At 43.7% G+C, this 26,011-nt stretch overlaps 1 protein-coding gene and 2 long non-coding RNA genes across 3 annotated transcripts in view; 1 reads left to right on the forward strand and 2 right to left on the reverse strand.

Moving 5' to 3' along the window:
- LOC121683381 (protein furry homolog) overlaps nt 1-26,011 on the forward strand; it is a 227,594-nt gene that overhangs the window by 158,746 nt on the left and 42,837 nt on the right. Inside the window, exons 39-41 of the mRNA XM_042063004.1 lie at nt 2,925-3,111; nt 17,880-18,001; nt 20,175-20,362. Coding sequence (XP_041918938.1) covers nt 2,925-3,111; nt 17,880-18,001; nt 20,175-20,362 — 497 coding nt within the window. The remainder of the gene's footprint in view (nt 1-2,924; nt 3,112-17,879; nt 18,002-20,174; nt 20,363-26,011) is intronic.
- Nucleotides 4,689-5,221, reverse strand: LOC121683383. The gene is made up of 2 exons (XR_006022767.1): nt 4,907-5,221; nt 4,689-4,761 (listed from the first exon to the last, which is right to left on the reverse strand). It is a non-coding gene; the product is annotated as an uncharacterized LOC121683383 (long non-coding RNA).
- On the reverse strand, nt 9,491-10,328 carry LOC121683382. Its single transcript, XR_006022766.1, has 2 exons — nt 9,709-10,328; nt 9,491-9,563 (listed from the first exon to the last, which is right to left on the reverse strand). It is a non-coding gene; the product is annotated as an uncharacterized LOC121683382 (long non-coding RNA).

Raw genomic sequence — 26,011 nt, forward strand, 5'->3', positions numbered from 1 at the left:
CATTAAAAGCATTAAAAAAATGTTAGGATGAGAAATATTGTTGTCTCTAATTCTGGGGGGAAATCCAAGGACAGTTATAATTAATGTGCTAACTACCTGGGAAGTACCTCACAACATTGCTGTCTGAAATTCAGCGAAATTAAAGCTAACATGCTAGCTAACCCGCAAGTTGGTGAACTAGGGTACATCAGACTTGCTTTATGAAAGGGATAATCAGTGTTGTGCCAGTTCACAGCTTTTCTGAACTAGTTCAAGTTCAGTTCATACATGCTCAAAGTGAACAGTTCACGTTCAAAGTTCACAATTTTAATTCTGAACTAGTTCAAAGTTCAGTTCATTTTACTTTTTCGTGAGATATTCAAATAAATACTTTTTTTACGAGCTAGAAATCACTATACGTTCTTTGAAGCTGCTCATTGTAGACATTTGCTCATGACACTGCAATTGTCGATTTCTTACCAGGTGATGAAACTTGCAGCAGTACAGACCAGGTAGACCAGTCTCCGTGCCATCACTTCCACTAGCCATTTTTTTTTTTAAATTGCAGCGCTTTCTCTCACTCTCGTCATTGGTCTGTCTCTCTCTCTCTCTCTCTCGCTCCTCCAGCCCTCCGCGCTCTCGTCGTTGCCTGCTACGCGGCGTTGCTATGCCTACCCCGCTCTGCTGCAATTCATCACGGGTAACGTTGTGCGGAAGCCAGTATGCTATAGAGCTGGTAAGTCCCGCCCTTTCCGCTGGACCTCTAGATTGAAAAATCGTCAATGCAAGTGAATGTGAGAAAATAATTATTTTCTGGTCCCGTTTGATTTGTGCCATGAATGTGAACATATGTTGTCTGTGAATTTTTAATATAAATTTTCGTGTAAAGAATGCTACAATTGAGCGGGTAGAAGTTTGATGCGGTTAAACTTTGTGTGAGAGCACTTTGTGGACTACAACTTTCCGCTAGACGACAGATCACTAGTTTCCCATAATCAGTTGGTCGAGATGTAGAGGGTTATTAAGATCGACTTTGAACACAGTGAACCATACAACTTTACAATCACACTGTATCGTAGTGTTAATGTGTTGAGTGAAGCTAGACATGTTTCAAATATTTTTGTTACCATGTGTGTTTATTCCTGCCGTTACAAAAACTAGCATCTCAGTTAATGTTAGCGATTAGAGCTAGCTCACGTCACAGGCGACATGTAGTCTTTCTCGTTATGTCTTTTCCACAACTGATAGCCGAAGAATCATATAATATACTGTCAAACTCGTAACATGAAAATTTATATAAAAAATTCACAGACGACATATGTTCACATTCATGGCACAAATCAAACGGGACCAGAAAATAATTATTTTCTCACATTCACTTGCATTGACGATTTTTCAATCTAGAGGTCCAGCGGAAAGGGCGGGACTTACCAGCTCTATTCAACTATTCTCAGCCGGACACTACTTTGCCCGCAATGCATTGCGCACACAATGTCAAAACCATTTCTGTCTGGTGATACTTGATTTAAGCGGCACCAGCGAGAATACAGGAGGGAGGAACTTTCTCTCGTTGCGTTTCAAAAGAGAAAACAGATGTCACTCAGTTTTCAATGGAAAACAAATTCCATTGTTCATTTACAGTGATGTCTGCCGTTCATGACACATAATGTGAACTAATTCACGTTCAAGTTCTTTATTAAAAAATGTGTTGCGTTCAGTTCAACGTTCACAAAAAAATGAGCGTGTTCAATGAACGCGTTCTTTTGAACTCGTTCACGGACAACACTGGGGATAATGGACGACACGGTGGTCTGTTCATAGAAGTTAATGCACGGTCGAGGTTGTAAAACGGCCCCGACGCGAAGTGGAGGGCCATTTAAACCTCGTAAGTGCATTAATTTCTGTGAACAGACCACCGTGGAGTCCATTATCCCGCTTATTCCACTGTTGCCACTTGCGTTGTGTTCATTTCCTGTTACAATTTAAACGTTTTAATCGCTAAAACTGTCTTGTTTGTAGAACTAATTTCTTGCGACACATATCAACTAATTTCTCAACTTGCAGGACAAACTGCCGTTACTAGTTCTAAATGGATGGTTGCTACGGCCAAAGGCCAGTCGTTAGTTCTATCTCTCCCGTTGTCAAGCGGGCTTATCCAAAGATTCTGATGAACTTTAGCTTTGAAACATCGCTATTTTACTTAGCCTGCTGTCATCCATCTAGCTAAAAGCCATCTCCGTCATGTGCTACAATTTTGCAATGTTCTGAACGTCTGCATTTTACAGCTCGGATGCAACGTGACAGTTCATTTAAACTTCACAACGAGTTCGGCAAATTAATATACAAGTGTGATACGGCCAAAAAAATGGATCTAATTCATAGGTGTGCAAATAACATACGGTTAATGGTCGTTCTAAATTACGTAGGACAATGGGAAATTCAACCAAGCAGTGGAATGATTCATATTAAAATGAATTACTATTGAATGATTGTATTACTGTATGTATTAAGCTACATGGCAGTTCCATAATTGATTTAATTTAATACCAAACATGACACAATTCAGAGGTATAAGCTATTATGCAGCAAAAAGGAACTTTGCAAAAGGTATTTTGTTCTCTGGAGGGACCTAAACAATTGTTCTACTTTATTATGGTCAAAGCTGATTTCTGTATGAAAAGAGCTTTAATTTCATACCATACATGATGGGTTTATATGTTAATGTCTATTTAGATGATTTTCTATGATCAAAAAAGGGGTGTGGCAGGTGATGCCATTTTAAAGAAAATGCTCAAGGGTGCCGGAGTGGCACCCGTCAGATTTTGAAAGGACACCCCCTTACCTATCAATTTATGCAAAAAAAATTGCATTAGTACCTTATGTCACACTTATGCCCAAATTCCACAAAGGTTTTGCTCTCCCTTGTGTGTGTTTTTTGCCAGTAGGAGGACCTGACTTCTTGCGGGCCCCAGTGCTGGACTCAGGCCTTACCTCCTCCTCCACCTCCCTCTGCTTCAACCTGGAAGACAGCAGCAGCCACCTTCCCCCCAGTCCCCTTCAGATGAATGAGCTAGAGCCAGCCACAGAGATAGGGGAGAAAACAAAAAAACTTATAAAGTTTCTCACCAACAGGTACCAAATACGTCAGGTTTCACCCAACATTATGGGACATTCTGGGACATTCTACCAAAACATTTCTTTACATTCTTCAACTTACATTTTCAGTTAAAAAAATCTTATTCTTGAATCTGAACATTGAGTCATGTAGTGGCAATCTTAAACTATGAGGAACATCCATTGTGCCATCTCAGGGTGTTTTTATCCTTGAAAATGCATTTTTAGATGCTAATGTGAAATAACTAATAGGAACTAATAGGCTATTTGTCAGGCCTCGTCACGCACATCACGGTCAGCCATTTTAATGGCCATTTCTCTGCCTGTGAACATGCTAGAATCAACACTGTTCACGTGTAAGCAGGGTTTTTAGTAACCTTTTCAGACATATTTTAGATATACAACAATTCCATTCTTTTCTAAGATATTTTAGTGTGATGTGGCCTGACCCTTTAGCTTGTCACCCTGAAATAAAGCATGCAAAAACAGTTTGAAATTAAATAATTGATTAGACTTATCCTTGATCAATTTCTACACCACCTTGGTCAAATGATGTCACAGCCTTTGAGTCGTAACTTTGAAAGCATACTGCACATATTTTTATGTAGTATTTTATGTAAATGTGACGGGACATGTACGAAAGCCTCTGGGCAGGTCAAGGTCAAGATAGACCGCTTCGTCACGGGGAGATTGAACCATCAAGATTTTGGTCATTCACCAGACAAATGCACACTGAAGAAACCTTGTAACCTGTGTAACCAGCTGCATTTGTCCATTCTCCATGATATCAGCAGTCTGGATACGACCAAAATCTTGATGGGAGCCATACCCTGGAGACATTCGCTCTTCTCGGGGATGCCTCTAGTCGAACCATCATCTTGCCAGCTGCTGGTCAAAATCTGAGGTGCTTTATCTGCAGACTGTTCGGCAGCAGGTAGTCCCGGTGGAGGGAATGACTGTGTCCTTTGCCATATCCCCGGCAGGGCAACCGGAGATAAAGTATCCCATCCAGAATGTCTTCACCTCTTCCTGTCTTAGCCTGGCTGAACACACCTGCCCCATAGAGGCCCTTAAGAAGCAGTATCCTCACCTGAGAGAGTTACCATTTCAGTCCTTCTCCAAAATAGCACCTCTTGTGCTTATTAGCTCAGATATCCCTGAACTAATTGTTCCCACTGAGCCTGTCCGGACGGATCCAAAAGGTGGACCAGTGGCAGTTCATACAGCATTAGGCTGGGCCATGCAGGGACCTGTTAGTGTGACCTCGTGCCCGGATGTGCACCTCGAGTCCTGCCTCTTCATGACCTCTGCCGCCAATCCTTTACCTTTTGCCACTGCGGAGCTCCTTAGGAACGTGGAGTTGCAGTGAAAGCTGGATGCTTACCCCCACCGAAGCATCAAGGATGTGACTCGCTCGAAGCATGATGAGTATGCATTGGAGCTGTTACGGACCAAGACTGTCACCGTGCCAGTTGATGCATTCAACGATATGCCACACCCTTGCTGCGTGCCCCTGTAACGGTGCGGTAGCCCGTTACCAGTGTTACACCACATCAGACTACAAGCTATCGCTACAAACACACCGACACCGTTTCTCACACAGGCCTTTATTTTGTTTGTACCGCACGAACGTGAGCATGCAGCTGGCAGTCACGGAAGCAACAGCATCTGCAACACAAACACAAAAGCACCTTCGTCAATAAACTACGTAAACTTCAGGAGTGGCCAACTGAAGGTTTAGTACTATGGACAATAAACTTATAAACTTGGTGAACAATAAACGAACTAGCATAAAACAAAGAGCAGGGCTTACCGCTTACGTTGGTCTGTTTACTTCCTGGTTTGCGTTCATCAGAAGACCCGACGGAAGCTCTCAAGAGACAATTATAGTTTTGCGGAGTGAACGTCATAGGCGTGAATGGGGCATTGTTGTGTGGGAAGAGGGGTGTTTGTGTAGTTAACAGGATATGTATGTTTATTGTGTTTGTAAAGGTGGTGGTGTTAATGTCTGGTAACCGGATAATGTATTATATTTCATTAGAGTATTTATATATATTTTTGTATTGGTTCTAGGCTGTTAGACAATGATTGATTTTGGGACAATGATTTGGTTCTGGCCAGGGGCTAGAAGACCTATGGCAGACCAGACAGCAGGTAGAGTGGGTTAAGGTGAGAAAAGAGCACATGTGTATGACCAGAGAAAAGAGATTTTCCACATTTAGCTATATGTAAAGTGCTATATTATTGAAGCCATTTTGCTTGGAAAAAGTTTAGTTTCAAGTATAGTTAAAAGTATAAATTAGTTTGATTGATTATTTTGTTTTGGAGTTTTTTTTTCTTCTTTTTTCTCTTTTTCCTCTGAGATGACCATACCCCTGTTTGGGAAGGGAAATAAACAGCTTTTGGAACATCAGCATCGCCTCGCTGCTCTGTTTTTCTAGGCCGTAAGGCCAGCCAGGCAACATTTGGTGTCAGAAGTGCTTGGGACGCCTTCAGAGAGAGCAGCTGAGAAGATGCCACCCAAGAGCAAGACCCAACCCCAGCAGAGGGAAGAGAATGAGCAGGAGGATGCCAATACAGTACCAACGGAGCCTAAAGACGATGGTGCAGCGGTGTCACCTCCAGCAGAGGGAGCAGTGGCAGAGCTATCGAATCTGGTGAAGACCCTGTTACAGGCTCAATCAGACCGTGATGAAAAGTGGGAGAGGGTGGTGCAGTCCCAAGACCAGCGATGGAAGACCTTGACCCACCATTTCCACCTTCTTCAAGGACAGATGGAGGATATTCGAGAAGGGAGCGACGGTTCCAGGTCCACAACACCTCAGCCTCCATCACTGGGGGAGAGACAGCCCCAGCTGACCTTCAAGGAGCCTAAACTCCACCCACTCACCAAAGATGATGACATAGAGCATTTCCTGGCCACATTTGAGCGTGTCGCGAAGACCTGCAGATGGCCAGACTCTACATGGGCCATCAGGCTGGTACCTTTGCTGACCGGGAAGGCACGCAGTGCGTTTGTGGCAATGGACCTGCAGGAGACAGAGGACTACGGCAAGTTGAAGGAGGCCATTCTCAAAAAGTATAACATCAGCGCTGATACCTATCGTGATTCAGGAGAGCCTGGCCTCAGTAGAGGAGAATAATAGTCAGCCAACAGTGAAAGTGTGTTGCGTGCATAATAGCTACCGCACAGCTGAGGTGTTCCTGACTGTTAGTGGCCAAACATTTTTTATGCCTGTTGCAATCGCCCCTACACTGCCCTATAAAGTAGTTCTGGGTCACGATCTCCCCATTTTATGGGACCTCGTCCCCAAAGTCAAGCACTGCAATGCGGTCACAAGAGCGCAGAGTGCGAAGGAACTGGAGGAGTTGCCTTTTGCTGATGCAGATTTGGACATGGCAGACAGTAAGCCTAAGAGAAGGCACTTGACACGACAGCAAAAGCGCAGGCAGAAGATGGAAAATGTTGTTGAGCAGGCAGAGACTGAAGTATGGCCGCAGCCTGAGTTGTCTATTGATATAGATCTACCCTGTAACATTGCAGAGCTACAGAGGCAGGATGAAACCCTGAAGCAAGTGTTTAAAAAACTGATTGCATTAATTCAGGTAGCTTGTTGCATGAAGAGCAGTACATCCTGAAGAAGGGGATTTTGTACCAGGTCAAAGGAGAGCAGGAGATGTTGATTGTGCCACAACCATTGAGGCAGAAAGTAATGACCTTAGCACACTCCATCCCATGGTCAGGCCATCTGGGAAAGTACAAGACCCTGGCTAGAGTTGGTAGCCGTTTCAGTTGGCCCAATATGTATACTGACATCACAGAGTTTGTTCGCACATGCCCAGAGTGTCAACTCACTTCAGGGAGGGCAGTACCACGTGCACCACTTCATCCACTCCCAATCATTGACACACCATTCACCCGCATTGGCATGGATATAGTAGGGCCACTAGAGAGAAGTAAGAGGGGTAACCGCTATATCCTAGTCATATGTGATTATGCCACCAGGTATCCGGAGGCATTCCCCCTGAAGAACATTAAGGCTAGGCAGGTGGCGAACTGCTTAGTGCAGCTGTTTTCACGGGTTGGGGTGCCACGGGAAATAGTCACTGATCAGGGTAGCAACTTCCTGTCAGTATTACTGAAGCAGGTCTATAGTTTGTTAGGGGTTAAAGCGATCAGGACCACGCCATATCACCCCCAGACAGACGGGTTGGTTGAACGTTTCAACCGCACCCTGAAGAACATGCTCCGCCGCTTCGTGTGCCAAACAGGAACTGACTGGGATGAATGGCTGCCGTATCTTCTGTTCGCCTACAGGGAAGTCCCACAAGCCTCCACCGGCTTTTCGCCATTCGAACTCCTGTATGGTCGGCAAGTGCGAGGGCCATTGGACCTGCTGAAGGAGCTGTGGGAGGAGCCGAAAGCTGAGCAGCAGAGTGTGGCCGCATATGTGCTCCAGATGAGGAAGAGGCTGGAGGATATGTCAGAGCTGGCTCATCAAAACATGGAGTTTGCACAAAAGAAGCAGAAAACCTGGTACGACAAGAAGGCCAGGGGTCGGACATTTGAACCAGGTCAGAAAGTGCTGTTACTACTGCCCACTGAGGACAGCAAGCTGCTGGCCAAGTGGCATGGACCATATGACATCATCAGGAAGATGGGAGACGTCACGTATGAAGTCTCGATGCCGGAACGTGGCAAGAAGAAACAGACCTTCCACGTGAATCTCTTGAAGGAGTACCACGCCAGAGATCGGGTGGAGATGCAGCTTTTTGTCCGCGCTGTGGCGGAAGAGGAGGAACCGGACGAGCAGTTTTTCCCCATCGAGCCCATTATCGGAACCGTGGAGCTGTCGCACCTGGAGGACCATCAGCAGGTCCAGGTGAGGGCACTGCTGGATCGTGACCAGTTCCAGGAGAGGCCGGGACGTACATCGCTTGTGACCCATGACATCATCTTGAAGCCAGACGCATCCCCCCAGAGGAGAAGCTATCGGGTGCCAGAGCGGCTGGTTCCAGCGTTGAAGGAGGAACTGGATGTGATGCTGTCACTGAGAGTCGTAGAGCCATCGTCCAGTGATTGGTGTAGCCCGGTGGTACTAGTACCAAAGAAGGATGGCAGCGTAAGATTCTGCATAGACTTCCGCCAAGTCAACACGTTGAGCAAGGTGGACCCCTATCCAATGCCTAGAATCGATGACCTTGTGGAACGGCTGGGTAAGGCGAAGTACATATCTACCATCGATCTGTCCAGAGGGTACTGGCAGGTGCCGCTGAGTTCGCGTGCAAAGGAGATAACAGCTTTTCGCACCCCTTTTGGACTATACCAGTTCAATACTATGCCTTTTGGACTGCAGGGGGCGCCAGCCAGTTTCCAAAGGCTGATGGACCGTGTCCTGAGGGGAACCCATCAGTTTGCTGCAGCCTATTTAGATGATGTCTGCATCTGGAGTAACACCTGGCAAGAACATTGCCACCATCTCAGACAGGTGTTTGACCGCATCCGTGAAGCGGGGCTCACAATCAACCCAAAAAAGTGTGCCTTGGTAAAACGGGAGGTCCACTACCTTGGCTACATCCTTGGCGGTGGGGTCATACGCCCACAGGTGGAGAAGGTTGAAGCCATTCGGAGCTGTACGCCACCAACAACTAAAAAGAAGGTGAGAGCTTTTTTAGGTTTGGTTGGATGGTACAGACGTTTCATTGCTAACTTCTCTGAGCGATCAGCTCCCCTTTCTGAGCTCACCAGGGCAGCGGCGCCGAACAGAGTAGTCTGGACTGAGCAATGTGGCGTTCCAGGATCTGAAGGGGGCAGTCTGCAGTGACTCTGTTTTGCTGAGCCCAGACTTTGAAAAGCCCTTCATTGTGCAGACGTCTGGAGTAGGCCTGGGTGCAGTCCTGCTACAGGAGGAGGATGGACAGCGGAGGCCAGTCGCCTTCATCAGCCGGAAGCTGTTCGACCGGGAGAGGCGATATGCAGCTGTGGAGTTGAAGGCCCTAGCCATCAAGTGGGCCCTTGACTCCCTCCGTTACTACCTCCTGGGCAGACCTTTCAAGCTGGAGACTGACCACAGAGCACTCCAGTGGCTGGGGAAGATGCGGGACACCAACTCTCGGGTCACCAGGTGGTACCTGTCTCTCCAGCCCTACGACTTTTCTGTGGAGTATCGGCCTGGTGCTTCAAACAAGGTGGCTGACTTCCTGTCCCGCATCCCGGAGGATGAGGAGTAGGGAGTACCCATCATGGAACCCTGCTTGAAGGGATCATCCCCGTGGTCCTGGGGCGACAGGCGTCGTCTGCACGGGAGGGGGGAAATGTAACGGTGCGGTAGCCCGTTACCAGTGTTACACCACATCAGACTACAAGCTATCGCTACAAACACACCGACACCGTTTCTCACACAGGCCTTTATTTTGTTTGTACCGCACGAACGTGAGCATGCAGCTGGCAGTCACGGAAGCAACAGCATCTGCAACACAAACACAAAAGCACCTTCGTCAATAAACTACGTAAACTTCAGGAGTGGCCAACTGAAGGTTTAGTACTATGGACAATAAACGTATAAACTTGGTGAACAATAAACGAACTAGCATAAAACAAAGAGCGGGGCTTACCGCTTACGTTGGTCTGTTTACTTCCTGGTTTGCGTTCATCAGAAGACCCGACAGTAGCTCTCAAGAGACAATTATAGTTTTGCGGAGTGAACGTCATAGGCGTGAATGGGGCATTGTTGTGTGGGAAGAGGGGTGTTTGTGTAGTTAACAGGATATGTATGTTTATTGTGTTTGTAAAGGTGGTGGTGTTAATGTCTGGTAACCGGATAATGTATTATATTTCATTAGAGTATTTATATATATTTTTGTATTGGTTCTAGGCTGTTAGACAATGATTGATTTTGGGACAATGATTTGGTTCTGGCCAGGGGCTAGAAGACCTGTGGCAGACCAGACAGCAGGTAGAGTGGGTTAAGGTGAGAAAAGAGCACATGTGTATGACCAGAGAAAAGAGATTTTCCACATTTAGCTATATGTAAAGTGCTATATTATTGAAGCCATTTTGCTTGGAAAAAGTTTAGTTTCAAGTATAGTTAAAAGTATAAATTAGTTTGATTGATTATTTTGTTTTGGAGTTTTTTTTTTCTTTTTTCTCTTTTTCCTCTGAGATGACCATACCCCTGTTTGGGAAGGGAAATAAACAGCTTTTGGAACATCAGCATCGCCTCGCTGCTCTGTTTTTCTAGGCCGTAAGGCCAGCCAGGCAACAGCCCCAAATAGCCCTTTGCTTTCGGTCTCCAAGCATTCTGTCATGCCCTTGTTGCAAGGAACAGAAAGACGCCTGGACAGGGATCCTGAACTCGCCAACATACACCATAATGATATCCAGAAGCTTGGATGCGGGAGACAATCAACCTGTCGAATCGTGGTACTTACCTCATCATGTTATCAAGCAAGCTAGTGGAAAGCACAGGTTAGTCTTCAATTGTTCATTTGCATTCAGGGGCCAATGCCTGAATGAAAACTTCCTTCCAGGACCTACCTTGGGTCCATCCCTCTTGGGAGTATTGCTCCGATTCAGGCAGCATTCAGTGGCCATCAGCGGTGATATCCGTGCCATGTTCCATCAGGTCCGTCTGCTGCCACAGGACCAGGCTCTCCTTTGCTTTCTTTGCCGGAATCTAGAGAGAGAGAAGGAGCCAACCACTTATGAATGGCAAGTGCTTCCCTTCGGTGCAGCTTGCAGCCCATGCTGTGCGATCTATGCACTGCAGCACCACGCCAGGAGTTGTGATGGCAGTGACCGAGAGGTAGTGGATTCAGTGGAGAACTCATTTGATGTCGATAACTGCCTCCAGAGCCCGTCTTCTTCCGTAGCAGCCAAGACCTTGCTCGAGAAAGTGCATATCCAACTGGCTTAAGACGCATTTGAGATCAGGCAGTGGGCGAGAGGTGGTAAAACATATTCCTCCAGAAGCAAGGTCGACCAGCACCAAGCTGTGGCTTTCCGAGATGGGTTTGGGCCCTCAGGAGCCAGCCTTGGGTCTCCATTGGGCTTGTATGCCAGACACCCTTGGATACAAACACAGTGCAGTACTGACCTCAGCTTCACCCACCTTGATGGTAGTTTATTGCACCGTAGCCAGTCAATATGACCCGTTGGGCTACATATTGCATTATACTACGAGGGCCAAGGTGATTGTTCAGGACCTATGGAAGACCAAGCAGGATTGGGATGATCCTATTCGCCCAGCTGAGCTGATGGATCGGTGGCTTGAGAGGGAGCATGAATTGGTGGATCTTCATCGAGTGCAAATGCCCCGGTGTTATGTGCCTGCATCAGCTGATTCCCCTGCGACGGAATGGGATCTCCACATCTATTGTGATGCGTCTGAGAGGGTCTATGGAGCAGTAGCTTACCTCAGAGCACAGTCTGCAGATGGTGAGGTTTGCCCTCCTCAGAGCTCAGCTCTCATCTACAGTGCAAATTGAACTGACCTTGCCCATCCACAAGGTGGTGTACTGGAGTGACTCTACCACCGTGCTCTCCTGGCTAAAGTCGGAGTCCAGGTATAAGGTCTTTGTAGGGACACGCATTGCTGAGATACAAGACCTCACTGATGTGAACAGCTGTAGGTATGTGGATAGCCAGAGCAATCCTGTGGATGACATTATGAGAGGAAAGACACTGCAAGAGCTAGCACAATGTCAAAGATGGAGTGAGGGACCATCATTCTTACGGAAACCTGAAACACAGTGGCCGGTCTTCCCTCCATTATCCATTCCACTGCCCCAGAGTGAGACGGATGAGCTCAGAAAGTCTGTTGCATGTTACCTGACCCACGAGACACCTGCCTCTCTGCTGGCTGATGTTTCACAATACAACAGATTAGAAGATCTGATCGCAGCGGTATCCAAGATGCCCTCTGATGGGGTGGCTACTGCTGCTTCCCACCTTGCAGCTGAAACACTGCTGATCCAGAGAGCTCAGGCGGAGAGTTTCCCAGAAGAGCTTTAAACTCAAAGATAGAGACTTACCGAGGAATAGCCGACTCATCTCCCTCTCCCCTGAGCTGGACCCTGCATTGAACGTGATCCGGGTAGGCGGAAGACTGCGCCGGGCTGAGTTGGAGCCGGATCCGATTGTCCTTGACGGTGATCATCCTCTTTATAGGCTCCTTATAAAGAGCTATGATGAGCAGCTTCTGCACCCTGGACCAGAGCGAGTTCATGGCGAGATACGGCGGAAGTACTGGGTGCTGAGAGGGCGGAGTGCCATAAAGCGACACCAGAACACCTGCCAGGAATGCCGCAAATGGAAAGCCAAGCCAGACATTCCAAAAATGCCAGACTTACCAACTGTCCATCTTCGCCTGTTCAAGCCTCCCTTCTGGTCAACGGGGGACGACTGCTTTGGACCATTCCAGGTCAAAGTGGGCCGCCGGTGTGAAAAACACTGGGGGATACTCTTCAAGTGCCTCACTACCCGATGTATACATCTGGATATTCTTGAGAGTATGGATACAGAAGCATTCCTTATGGCCCTCCTATGCTTTATATCTCGTAGAGGGAAGCCATTCGAAATCTTGGCTGACAGAGGAACCAACTTCAGGGGAGGTGATTTGTTACTCCGCAAAGCATTTGAAGCTATGGAGCCCACTCTAAGACAACTGGCTGAGCAACAGATCACCTTCCACTTCAATCCTCCCCATACACCTCATTTTGGTGGTGATCAAATCGGTCAAAACTTCCCTCCGAGTGGTCCTTGGCAGTCAGCCCATTCCGGAAACCATTCTTCGTACAGTACTTATAGAGGTGGAGGGTATCTTGAATACGAAGCCTCTGGGGTACATCTCAGCTGACCCTTCAGATTCTGATCCGATCACCCCTAACCTGCTCCTCATGGGCCATCGTGACTCCTCACTTCCGCAAGCCACCTTTGGCAACCAGCTTTGTCGGGACACGCAGGTGGCGTCACATTCAATTTCTTGCCAACCACTTCTGGTCGAGATTCATTCGAGATTACTTACCCACCTTGCAGCCGCGGAGGAAATGGAGGAGGGATACCAGCAACATGACAGTTGGACAGCCCGTCCTGATAATCGATCCTCAGTCCCCTCGGGCTCTCTGGCCAGTTGGGCGGATCACCCAAGTCATCTCCGGAGTGGACGGGAGAGTCCGGACAGTGGAGGTGAGGGTCGGGAAGAAGAGGTACATCAGACCTGTAGCAAGGCTCATCCCCTTACCAGAGTTGAAGGATAAAGACGAGGAGGAGTGAGGCAAAAGCTTGTGATTCTTCCTACGGTATGGAATTTGTGATGAATTACGGGGCGGCTGTATGAAAGCCTCACTCGCTCGCTCCATTCCCCATGATTGGCCTGAATTGCCTGCAGCTACGATTCCCTCATGTGTTGCACAGACACACCTGTTACCAATTATCAGGGGATATAACTTACCTGGTTGAGCAGTGCTCCTGTTTGCATCCGGGTGTGACCTGACCGAACTCACATCTCCAATCTCCTGATCTCCTACTAGCCCCGTGTGATTAATCCTGTGTGCGTCTTCCAAATGTTAGTTTTACTTTCCTTTCTCCACTTTGGACGTTTGACTTGGATGTGGTTGTGGTGGTACTATATTTGCCACACCAATCCATAATGCTCTGAGAGCTGCCTTTGCTATCCATTGTGGGCCAGTTGGTCAGCGTGCAATTTAGTTGGCCGCGAGTATTTGTTTACCAAGCCGCAGTATCACGTGTACTATGTCGCTGAAAGTAGTATAAAGTAGAACGTGATTAATTATATAAATGTTTATTTGTATTTCTTACACTGAATGATGTTATGATCCCACTGCTATTCACCTTATTCCGTGCGAAAACATGGGGGGGGCGCTAGCTTTGCCCACATTGTCTCCGAACTTCCGATTGAGCAGTACATCCATTGCGATACATTGAGATAACAGAGCTCTGTCAAGATGACTGGCATCATATGTTATGGGTGATCCTAAAGTTAGGAACGTTTATTTAGGATTTTGGTGACTTAAGACATTTCTGTTATACACCTTTCCAATCTGAAGTTTGGAAAACACTGACTTTGGAGCGGCTGTTCTGTAATGACTTTCTAAACTAGTTACCATAGTTACCAAACAGATAAGGATTTGCGAGTTTCTCCATACGATACAGCGGCCACTGCCACATCGTCTACCCACTCTGTAGTGCTGAATAGCCTTGGGTAGCGAAGTACAATATTGCAGTCTGACCTCCTGATGGTATTTGTCGTTTTCCTCCCAAGTTAGCCTCTCTATCTTCTTCTGCCGTATTAGCCCAATGAAGCTAACTAGACGTAGCTAGCTGACCGGAAATTTAAAGACAAAAAAAATGGGCGGGGCTGAATTAATATAACACAATTATATTCTATAATTATATTATATATTTATGACCGCCGCTAGCGAAGCTAGCGAAGCGGTCATATAAGGATTGTCAAAGTTTTTTTTTTTTTTTTTTTTCGTCATCTACTTCCTGAATTTTTGGTCAACGATACCCGGGACACCGAACCACCGGGGCACATGAAATTTGGTGGGTATGTAGCCCCACTAGACTTTTACGGAAAAATTTTGTTTCGTCCCCAGGGGCCACCACCCCCCCCGTGCTGGGCCCCCCGAACCGCAAAAAAAGCAGTTTTTCCTAAATAACTACCTGAACCGTGGCACTAAGGATGAAGAATCTTTTATGGTATGTTGGTCTCAAGGGCCCACTTCAACCTGGCCTATAATCACTCATTTGTGATTTGCACCCCCCCGGTAAAAAATGAAAATGCAATATTATTCTGCTTTAATCGCCCATATCTTCAGTTAAGATGTTCAGAACTGCACCAAATTTTATGATTGACCTGGCATTCTCTGGGGGTATGCCAAGTTTCGTAGAATTTCATCCATGGGGGGGTCTAAAAAAAATTAGGTTATGTGTACATTTAGTGACTGTACACTCATTGGCCTGTAGATGGCGGTGCACACTTGCACACACACACAGGCACCCACATACTATCGGTATTAGAACGGCCGATACATAATTACAAATTCAGTAGGATTAAAAGAAAGCCAAAATAAATATTCATCATCATCATCATCATGGCTGCATTTCCAGTATTGGCGATAAGTAGTCGTTTGTCCACTAGATGGCGCATCGTTGCAGTGAGACGTAATTTTGTTGGAAGTTAAAAGTGGGTTGGAAAAACAATGGACGCTTCCTAGGAATGTAGTTTACCGCAGAGAACATCTAATAAGGATAGGATGATGTTCACATGAAATGTAATTCCCATTTCTTCTTGAATGGAGGCCAATTTGATTGATTGCATTTGTAGAAAACTATAAATGCGGTTATACCAAGCAAATTGATAGCAGCACTGTAATTGTATCTTTCGACTGTCATTTGTTGCACGTGCTACAAAATCATTCTGTGCAATGGAAGATTTACCAACGTTACACCGGTCTGATACAGTTTTGCCTATACATGCGTGAGACTGAGACGCCTGTTTATTTTGTTTTAAGTGCGTGCATGGTGTGAGAGGGGAATCGATGTGCTTTGATTACAGCTTGGTAGTTGTAGTCTTGTGAAATTAAAAAGCACGTGTGTGTGAAGTATCCAAACAATGACACCTTCATTTCATTATGGCTGCTTTAGCAACACACCTTAAGCTACTGTGTAGTGGGTCCCATTTAGAAGTGGCTACTTCATTCGCGCTTTCCTTGACTCATGGAGCTGCTTGAATGTTATTACAATTTTTCGCCACGATATGACAGTTTAAGTCCGCTTGATACTGTAAGGCGTAAGCCATTGGTTTCCAAAGGAGATTTTATTTGTGTCGCCAGCATAGCCTATTGGCAATTTATGTTGTAAATAGGCCTACCTTATAATCCTACCTGTAGCTTAGGGAAGCTAGCTTTCTATTAGGATCTAGTTTGTTATTTACCGTTTTGTCATAACTCCCTGATGCATTTTTGCATTTAGAATAACCAGAGCGTGTATATCTCAATCGGAAAATTAAACAATATCGGGTGCCTATGGACTAGGCTGGGTGAACCCAGCCTGATCTGCCCGCTATTTATTTTTTGATTTCTTAAAAGATTGAGCTTGGTCTGATGAAAGCCAGACTAGCCATGGACCTCAGTTAAACAATGCAAGTGAACATGAATCAGCCTATATTTTCACTAACAATAACGGACAAAAGCTCTTCAACTTTGGCCCGTTAAAGTGTGTATGAACAGTCTAGCGACGCATTTCATCAAGGCCCATTTGGACATGTCAGTTATTTGCACCACTGGTTAGATGTAAAACAGCATTTCGTTTCAGACTAGGCTACTGTTACTTAATTTGTGCATTAACAATAACGTTTCAGACTAGGCCTACTGTTACTTAATTTGTGCATTGACAATAAAGTATTACATGAACTAAAGATGACTAAAATCTTATGTAGAAGAAGAAACATTCACAAAAAATCCATCCATCCAAAAATGACCTTTGTTTTTGATAGCTGCTGAAAACGGCATGGAACTGACAGAGATGTTTTTGTTTAAAAATACATAAATAAATAAATAAATAAATAAATAACATTATGCTGATACCTTTTGCTTTTCCCAAATACAATGTAGCCTACAGGTGTAAGTGACCTTTCATCAATCCAGTTGCAATGGATGAACTGTGATGAACTGCCCTACTTGTGATTGTTTAGAGATTTTAAAGGTTTTATAACAATGCTACATCTTCTTTGGCTATTCTACAATCTATTCACCTTTTCAGCACCAGTAGGCTACTTTCTGTGCAGCCGCACACACACACACTCAGGCATGCCAAACAAGCATACACAAAAGTTTCAAGAGTGGGGGATGGAGTAAAATATGGAGACAAATTGAAGTGTGATTTATTTTCGCGGAACGGCTGTACAGGACTGAGCGGCGGTCATATTTTGTACCGCTATGCGGTACATCTAGTTCAAACTGCTATTGATTGTTGTGTGCTGATTGTTCCTTTGTTGTTGTTACAGCACACATACATGCACACCCACATAACCAGCCAAAAAGAAAAAAAGACAACTTAATAAATACACCCTTTGTGGTGACCTTGGCTGAACTCTGTCTGTGTCCTCCTCCTTCCAACCCAACTCTCCAACCATCTGACTGTGGTTTGCCTGTTCCCTGCCTCTTTCCAAAGTGTCCCAGCCCCCCTACTGAGAGTAGCTGCTACCTCGCTCAGGGACAGTTGTTTATTTTTAAGAACTGATGTTTAATTTCATATTTAATTGATGTGAACGATAACAACTTAAATTTGTGTTTAAAGTTGTTTTCTTTTTAAATACCGTTTACAAACTGTGAAAGATTAGCTAAGATTTGGCTATGGACAGCCCATTTTTCAGGATTTGCAAAAGTGTTTTTAATAAAGAAAAAAAACAATGAATTACATATCCTTTTACAGAACAACTCCTATAAATCAATCATCTAGTCAGTTTACGACATTTTTGGATTATACAAGTTTCATTCATTGAAACAATCCCAGGAAACGTTTCTGGTAGAATGTCCCTTATATTATGCATACAAACAACCCATTACAAAACCCTGCTATCAAAGGTTACCATCATGGTCTGTCGATCACTGAGGTTTTCTGTCATTTCATACATATTTATGTTATGCCACTGTCAATACATGATAGTTCTTCTCAACATATTGTCTGCTAACAAATGTCTTCCAACAGATCAAGTATAATGACACATTGCATGCTACTGGATGTTGTGTGACGTGCCCAGGTCATATGGGCCCTTATGGTGCCATGAAGACATCACTTTCAAGAACCTGGAATCCAAGAGTACTCAGCAGCTCACCAACTTCCTCCACCATGTGCTGTCTGTGTTCAAAGAGTCAAAATCAGGTTAGGGCTCCATCTTACGTCCCCAATTGTGAAGATGCATTTTGTCAAAGCTACACACAAATTCTCAAAACAAGGCTCCCACTTGTACAACCACTTTCATGTCAAACTTTACTCACAGACAACACACATAAACATTCAAATACACACACTACATGGCTATTTATGACCGCCGCACAGCAAAGAAGGTAGGGTGGACACATTTTCTGTGAATATCTTGAGAAACGTAGGGCCTAGGATGACCATTTCTTTCTATGTTGGCCTCCAGGGGCCATGTAAACCCATTCCATATCCACTCATTTAATGTATAGCGCCACCTAGTTAAAAATGAAAAGACAAAAATGAGGCATTGTAATCGCAGGTATCTTTGGCTGCACGCAGGTATCTTCAAAACTGCACGGAATTTGAAGTGTAGGATCATTATGGCACCTTCTGAATGCATGCCAAGTGTCATGGAATTCCGTTCATGGGGGACCATACAACAAATTAATTTATCACCCGGAGAGAAGAAATACTCTTTTCTGATTGGCTGGTGGGATGGCTATTAATTTTGAATAACTGGACACCTATGAAGTAGATTTGGTAAAAAAAAGTTTAATCCCCGTTCCATATCAATGCTTATGAATGGTAACTATAACAACCATAGTAGGACGACAACTGAGCCTGGAAGCAGGCTTCGCCACAGTGGAATCAACTGTATACAAGCTAACTGTCCACAAACTTAACAAGTCGGCTTCTTTTTAAACAGAACCACTTGTTTCCTTTGCGTGCTATAAAGGCATGACTATTGCCTATAGTGGCAACCGGGTGATTAGCGGGATAGCGGCTTTCGAGGTGTCCTGTTATAGGGAATTAATGGACTCCGCTGCGCGTCGGGGAGTTCTTTGTCCCTCGTCCATTAATTCCGTACAACAGGACACCCCGGCAGCTGTTATCTCCTACATATTTGTACATTTAGTCACTCATGAGCATACGCCACACACACACAAACACACACACACACACATACACACACACACACAAGCACAGACACACGCGCGCGCTCACACGCACGCCAGACCTGCCATCCTGTACGCATTTTGCGTAGCAACCACGCATTTTCACATAAAAATACGGCGCTACGATTTTGTACTTAAAACTACGCAAAACGAGCAGACATCCAACTTCTCCAGAAAGCTCATTGAGCATGTGAATCTCCCGCTAATATATTTCATGCGAGGATGAGATAAAGAGAGAATGTGACAAGTGAGAATGACAGGCACTTATGGAGCGCGGACCTTTCCAAGGCAAAATGCAGCCATTAACAACGAGTCTGAAAGTGGACCAAGGCTAAATATTTTGAGCTGCTCATTAATGAGTGTTCAATTTTTTTTTCTTTGGAGCATATGGATCCTTCTTCTTGATTATTAGCGTGAAAACAAGTGAGACCAAATAATAGGCTTCCAGACGGAGATCGCGCACCTATCACTGTAGTTGGGATAATGTAGACCTAATCATTGCAGCCTCACAGATGGCAGAAAGACACCACGATCTGAAAGAAACTTGAGTGCACGTGCAAGTGAAATTCAGTAGTTTGCATTAGTCAGCAGGTAATAATTGAACAATGATTTTTTTTTTTTTTTACAAATAAACAAAACATGTAGGTTATTGTGAGTAAAGGGATAGACTACACACTGGCAACAGCAGATGTCCATAAGCATTTTTTTTCTTGGCTCGAGGTTCTACTCAAAAAAATTCTTCAAGGTTGGCAGGTCTGGCACGCACGCACACATACATAAACACACACACAAATCTCAATGGCACAGTGGTGGAAGCCGGGATCCCAGTAGCCATAAGTTGATGGGCTTTTGGTTTGCTTTTTGCTGTGCCTTAGCCCCAAAAGGTTGAGAACCTCTGGTCTACAGGGCTAACAGCACCTAGCAATATATCCTGTAAATTATTGTAATGTAGATGCATTGTTATTTTTTTCTCATTTTTTCATACATTGTGCCTTACATATGCACATCTTAGCACATCAGTTCATCACTTATTCATAAGTCCCTAGTCCACCAGAACACATAACCCAAGAATTAGCCCAACACAGCCCAACACATAATATAACCACACAAGATCTAAGTAACTCTAACTAGTAATGTACTTGTTTATATGCTGTGTGTGCTGTATGTGTGGAGTGCAGACTGCAACCTGGAATGGCAGCTCAGTGAGGTGTCTCTGCAGACTGCGCTGTGCAGCTCATCACGTCACTATGCTGGCCGCTCATTCCAGATCTTCCGGGCTCTGCAGCAGCCGTTGTCTGCTCATTCCGTGTCCGACCTGTTGTCCCGCCTGGTGGAGGTGGTAGGGGAACACGGAGAAGAGGTGCAGGTGAGGCGGGGGGGTTAGGATTGGGGCTTGGGGTCAGGGTTAACCTTTGAGGACCTGCTGCCTTGCATGGTGGAGATGGTTGAATGTAACAGGTACAGGTGGGCAGTGGGGGGCTGTGCTGAGTAGGAATAGATGTATGTGAGGATGTTTGTGTTATCCTGTTTTCATTGGAAAAATTATGTTTTATCTTTTCCTTCTTCTGGTGGAGGTTGGGGGGGGGGGCATAGGGATGAGGTGCTGGTAAGATTGTTTGTATGTATTTATTTGTGTGTGTTTCCTTCAATTAATTAATTTTGTTTGTGCATGTATGTTTTTGACATTTTTAGTAGCTATTCCTAATTGCTATGTGTCATGATTCTGGGCTTTACTGACACGACTGTTGTATTGGGTAAGGGGAAGCTGACACCCACCAATTGTCTGAGCTTTCCACACCATCCTGTGCAATGCTTTGGGCATTGCCATTCCCATACAATTCAGTGATCAGTCAGAATACTTTCTGTGATCTTTAATCTGTAAAAGGCTGGTAGGATCCTGGACCCCATGGCAAACTTCTTTAGCCATCATTTTCACCACATGGTTGGTGTGCACATTCCAAGTGATCCCATGATCAGCTCCTAGTTGTGATATGATGAGGAGCCATGCGAGCGGATAATTGGACCAGCGGGTGGTGTGAACGAGAAGCTTGATGATCTTTCAAGCCCCCAACGTCATCTTCCAGGCAGTGCTGCCACCGTCGACTTAAAGGCACCTGACCTGATTGGAATTTATCTAATCAATTAAAACTGATTAAATATGCTGTGAGCTGCAGGAAAACCACTTTCTCTAAAATTTTGGAGATAAAGGGCAATTTTGAGATAGGTGTGTAATTTTTCAAGTCGCTTGAGTCAAGGGAAGGCTTTTTTAGGAGAGGTTGCACAGTAGCATGCTTAAAAGTGGATGGGACAACACCAGTGGCAAGTGACCTGTTTACTATTGCCAGAATGAAAGGACAGATAATTGAAAAGATATCTCTGAAGAGCTGAGAGGGAATGACATCTGAGGGGCAGTGAGTGGGCTTCATCTGGGAAGACTGATGCTTCAGGCCAGCTCGTCATTGTTGGTGATCATGCCTATCAATTTCAAGTCACTGGCGCACTTGATAGTCTAGGAACTTGCTGCACAGGATAGGGTTGAGTCTGGGCTGGGGTCCCTAAGCTTCATGTCAAGTCTGGATGGGGCTGTGGGTAACGCTTTAGAATAACATGTGCTTATTAGGTACTAACAGTGCATAATAAGCAGTTAACAATTCATTACTAACAGTTAGTTAACTGTTGTTAACCTTTAATAACATTAACTAACTGTTAGCATGCAGCTTGTAAGTGTTAATAAGCAGCCTTTTAAGTTACTTACAAGCATATTTGTAACAGTTGTAAGTGTTAACAAGCAGCTTGTTAATGCTTGTTAATGGTGTATAAGACAAAAAGGTGGATAACTACGCTTATAAGACCTTTCTTACCTATTTGTAGTAAATTCTGCAGCCCCCCCAATCTAAAGCGAGGACCATGTAGCCTATAGTTCCACAAGCCCAACCTTTTATCTCTCTATATACTGTATCTCTCTATCTAGCTTGGTTTAGCCAGAGAATGTCTAATAAAGAGAAAACTGCCACTCTCGGAAAACTTCCGGTTTCTGAACTGGTTGCAGTTCCTTCGGTGGTTCCACATGAGGGCGCTCGTCCACGAGTGCAGAATGCATGGAGGTCTATGGAGATGTACCCCTAAAAATCCACTTTTCTCGGGATATAATTTTTTTTCAAGTCATTTGAATTATTGTATTCGAAAAGGGAAGGCAAAGAAAATACACTTGGTTGAGTATTATATTTTTTAAAGTCACTTAATTGTTCTAAAAAGCCTTTCAAACATGTCGATGACGTCATTCATTAGCACAATGCTAGCGTGTTATGGGCAACAACGACCCAACCTGTAAGAAATCAAAAGGACATAAGTACTCGTTCATTCAACTTTTGACCTATGTTGAAGTTATACAAACTACAATCAAATCTGAGATTTGTCAACGACAATCAGGTGAAAGAGACAAATTTAGCCGTCTAGCTCCATTGACTCCCATTCATTCTGCACTCATGGCGATCGCCCCCAGTGGAACTCTGGTGGAACTGCAACCAAAATTCGGTACAATGGGACTTAATATGGAGTGGCCAGGCTCTCCGTAGTAGACGGGCTCTGGTTTAGCTGTGAGAAATGCACCTTCAAAATTGTTGCAGTGAGCAGGAATTGAACCCCGGTCTCCCACGTCAAAGAGTGCATCGCTACTTGTTAAGCTATACTACTGTTCGTAATTCACTGGCGAAAATGTTCATTTTGATTCTATATTACGATGTTCTATATCACACTAGCTATGCTTTTTACAAATATGTTTCTGATGGAAAAGTGGTGTTTAATTTCCATAATCTTTGTTCAGTGAACGCATAAAACAGTTTGTCAGTTTGTCAGCAGTCTAAAGATATGCCAGCTTTTTATATAGTTTGGTTACCTAGCAACCGAGGCGATAAGTGGGTGCGTTCAAAGCTCTGGTTCAAAGTTGCAAACATAGGCAAACGTTCGTGATCGATTTGAAACATGTTTCAGTTTGCCTTGAACAGAGGCGAACATTCGTGGTCTGTTTCTGCATTAATTAAACACCACTTTTCCATCAGAAACATATTTGTAAAAAGCATAGCTAGTGTGATATAGCACATCGGAATATAGAATCAACATAAACAATTTCATCAGCAATATAAGAAAAGTAGTGTAGCTCAATAGGTAGATAGAAGGTTGGGCTCTATAGAGAGATAGAAGGTTGGGCTTGTGGCACTATAGGCTACATGGTCCTCGCTTTAGATTGGGGGGCTGCAAAATTTACTACAAATAGGTAAGAAAGGTCTTATAAGCGTATTAGTTATTACAGTGCATGAAAATGTACTGTTCTTCCTAGGCAACTTCTTCTTATTATTCCGCTTGCCACTTTTTCCGTACGCAATTTCTCTTGAACAGTTTAACTTAGAAACTTCGTTCAAACTTTGTAACGTAGGTCTTCAAACGGATCAGGTTGCTATGTCTTTTCAACTTTGAAACTGTTATACTTTTTAAACTATTAAAGAAAAACTTTTTAAAAATCCCCATAGACTTAACATTGCCGATTGTGACATCATAATACGGCCATTAAGCAATTAGAGTCCTATGCCAGGTGTTCAGGCCACCTGCAGCCTCAGGCTTTAAGCATACAATCTGGGTCAATTAAGATTACACATCCTATTCAACTGTTTCCTCTGCCCAAAACTGTTTCAAAATAAAAGTCCTCACTACAATAATTCACTGTTAAACAACTTTTAACTTGTCATCAACTATGTCAACACTTGTCATCAACTATGACTCCTACCCACTGTAGCTAGTTAGCATTGTTAGCTAAGTTAGCTAAGTACCATGGTTAGCATAGTTAGCATAGTTAGCATTTTTAGCAAAACTGCTAGAAAACATTAGCTAAGTTAGCTAAGTAGCATAGTTAGCAAAGTAGCATTGTTAGCATATTAGCATTGCTAACATAGTTAGCATTTTTAGCAAAACTACTAGAAAACATTAGCTAAGTTAGCTAAGTAGCATGGTTAGCATAGTTATCCTAGCATCATTGTAGTAACCATCTCTGTATTATCTATTTTAACTATATGATATTTTACATCACAACTTTTGCATTTTCATGCACTGGTAATTCCTTGGAATTGCATTTCTAGTTCACCTCTTTGTCTTATACACCATTAACAAGCATTAACAAGCTGCTTACAACTGTTAACAAATATGCTTGTAAGTAACTTAAAAAGCTGCTTATTATGGAGTGAGGATTGTCTCAAAATGATTTATAAGTAAGTATAAGTATATGTATTATACTTTTTTGATCCCGTGAGGGAAATTTGGTCTCTGCATTTAAGGCGAGACACGGCAGGTGAAAACATTGTTTTTTCATGCACTGGTCAATTTCGAGATTTTGAGCTAGTATGTTACCTTAGCATGTATTCTATCACAGTACTACAACAAAAAAGTCCGATTTACACATTTAGGTGTTTATTTCATTATATTGTGTCTACTCACGCCTGTATATTTCTCCTAAATTCAGCAAAAGTTAGCATTCTAACCTTGCATGCACTCCCGCGACCGTGGTCCAAAACACATCATGTGTACTACCGTTGGAAAGCTCTGTTTTTCCTGTATCACGCTATGTGATCCATATATGGACACTTCCTTTGTATCAGCAACCAATCGCGAAAGTTCAAAGGCGAGTCTAGGCTGAGAACGGAATCTCATTGGCTGTCTTTCAAGGCTTTTTTCTCAAAATGAGTTTCCTCTCACACTCTGAGCTCAAAAACTCCACTTCGGAAGCACGTACATACACCAAACTTTCTAGACTTATGCCTCACTATATGTCGAAGATTTCTACAGAGGAGTTTGTTGATATATTATTCCTAGCCTGACTTACATGACATTGTATGCCTAAAAACATGGAAAAAAATCGATTTTTTAGGGCTAGTGACATCATTTTCTGATTTACAGGATAACAAAAGTAGATATTCATAAATCCCTCTGTAAATGTTTCCCCATCTAATATCTGAACACAATGAAAACATAATTTTGAACCTGGCTGTATCCAATGCTCAGGTTTCGTGCCTTAAAATGTATGCAAATTAGTGCATATTTAATTAGATAATGCATAATTTGCATATGTAAACATTAAATTACAGCAAACTTGTAATACATTTTTTTCTCATATTAATGTAAGTAATCAACTGGGGAAGTTTCTTAGTGATAACTGCTTGTGTACCGGCAACCCTTCGGTTACAAGTCCAGAGTGCTAACCAGTGGGCCACGGCTGCCCGTAAATATATATAAAAGGATATATATACATATACATACATTTATAAATATCCAAATACAAAATACAAATATAAAAATGTGACATACAAATAAATAAACAAATTTATATAAATAAACGTGTCTGTAAATATATTTTTTCGAGATTTGAAAATAAATATGCTTGACTTTGTATGTGGAATCTGCATTTGTGAATCTCCTTTTTGCTTTTATGTCGATGACGTAATTTTGAGACATTCCTACTGCACACCAAGATCCACAGATAAATACCACTAGATTTGAATGTGAAAACACTCTTCACTGAACAACCAGCAGATGGCAGTGTTGTACAACATGTCTGTTATCAACTGATAGCAACTGAATCTTTCCGACGCTGTTTTCCCTAGTTCAGTTCAGTCAAGTGGTCTATGACTAGCAGGATTAATGACATGGAAGACACTGGATTAAATGGATGGGTAAGTAATAACAACTAGCCAGAACTATTTATTATCGGTTTCTATGTGTAGTGCCGTTTTTAATTTCATAGACTGTAACAAGTCTATTTAGCAATATTGACATTAACGGCAGTCTGTCAGATAGTGATCTCAGCTGAGCTGGCTCTCACGTTACGTTAACCTAGAAGCTATGTTAACATCTGTAACGTAAGATCTGCAACATCTGTAAAACAGCGAACACGAACACAGCCTGTCACTTGAGTTGCAAGACACAATAACTTTAGGGAAAACTACATTTTATTTTAAGGGGGCCCTAAATC

This window comes from Alosa sapidissima, chromosome 15, assembly GCF_018492685.1.
Source record: "Alosa sapidissima isolate fAloSap1 chromosome 15, fAloSap1.pri, whole genome shotgun sequence".
In the NCBI taxonomy this organism is placed as follows: Eukaryota; Metazoa; Chordata; class Actinopteri; order Clupeiformes; family Clupeidae; genus Alosa; species Alosa sapidissima.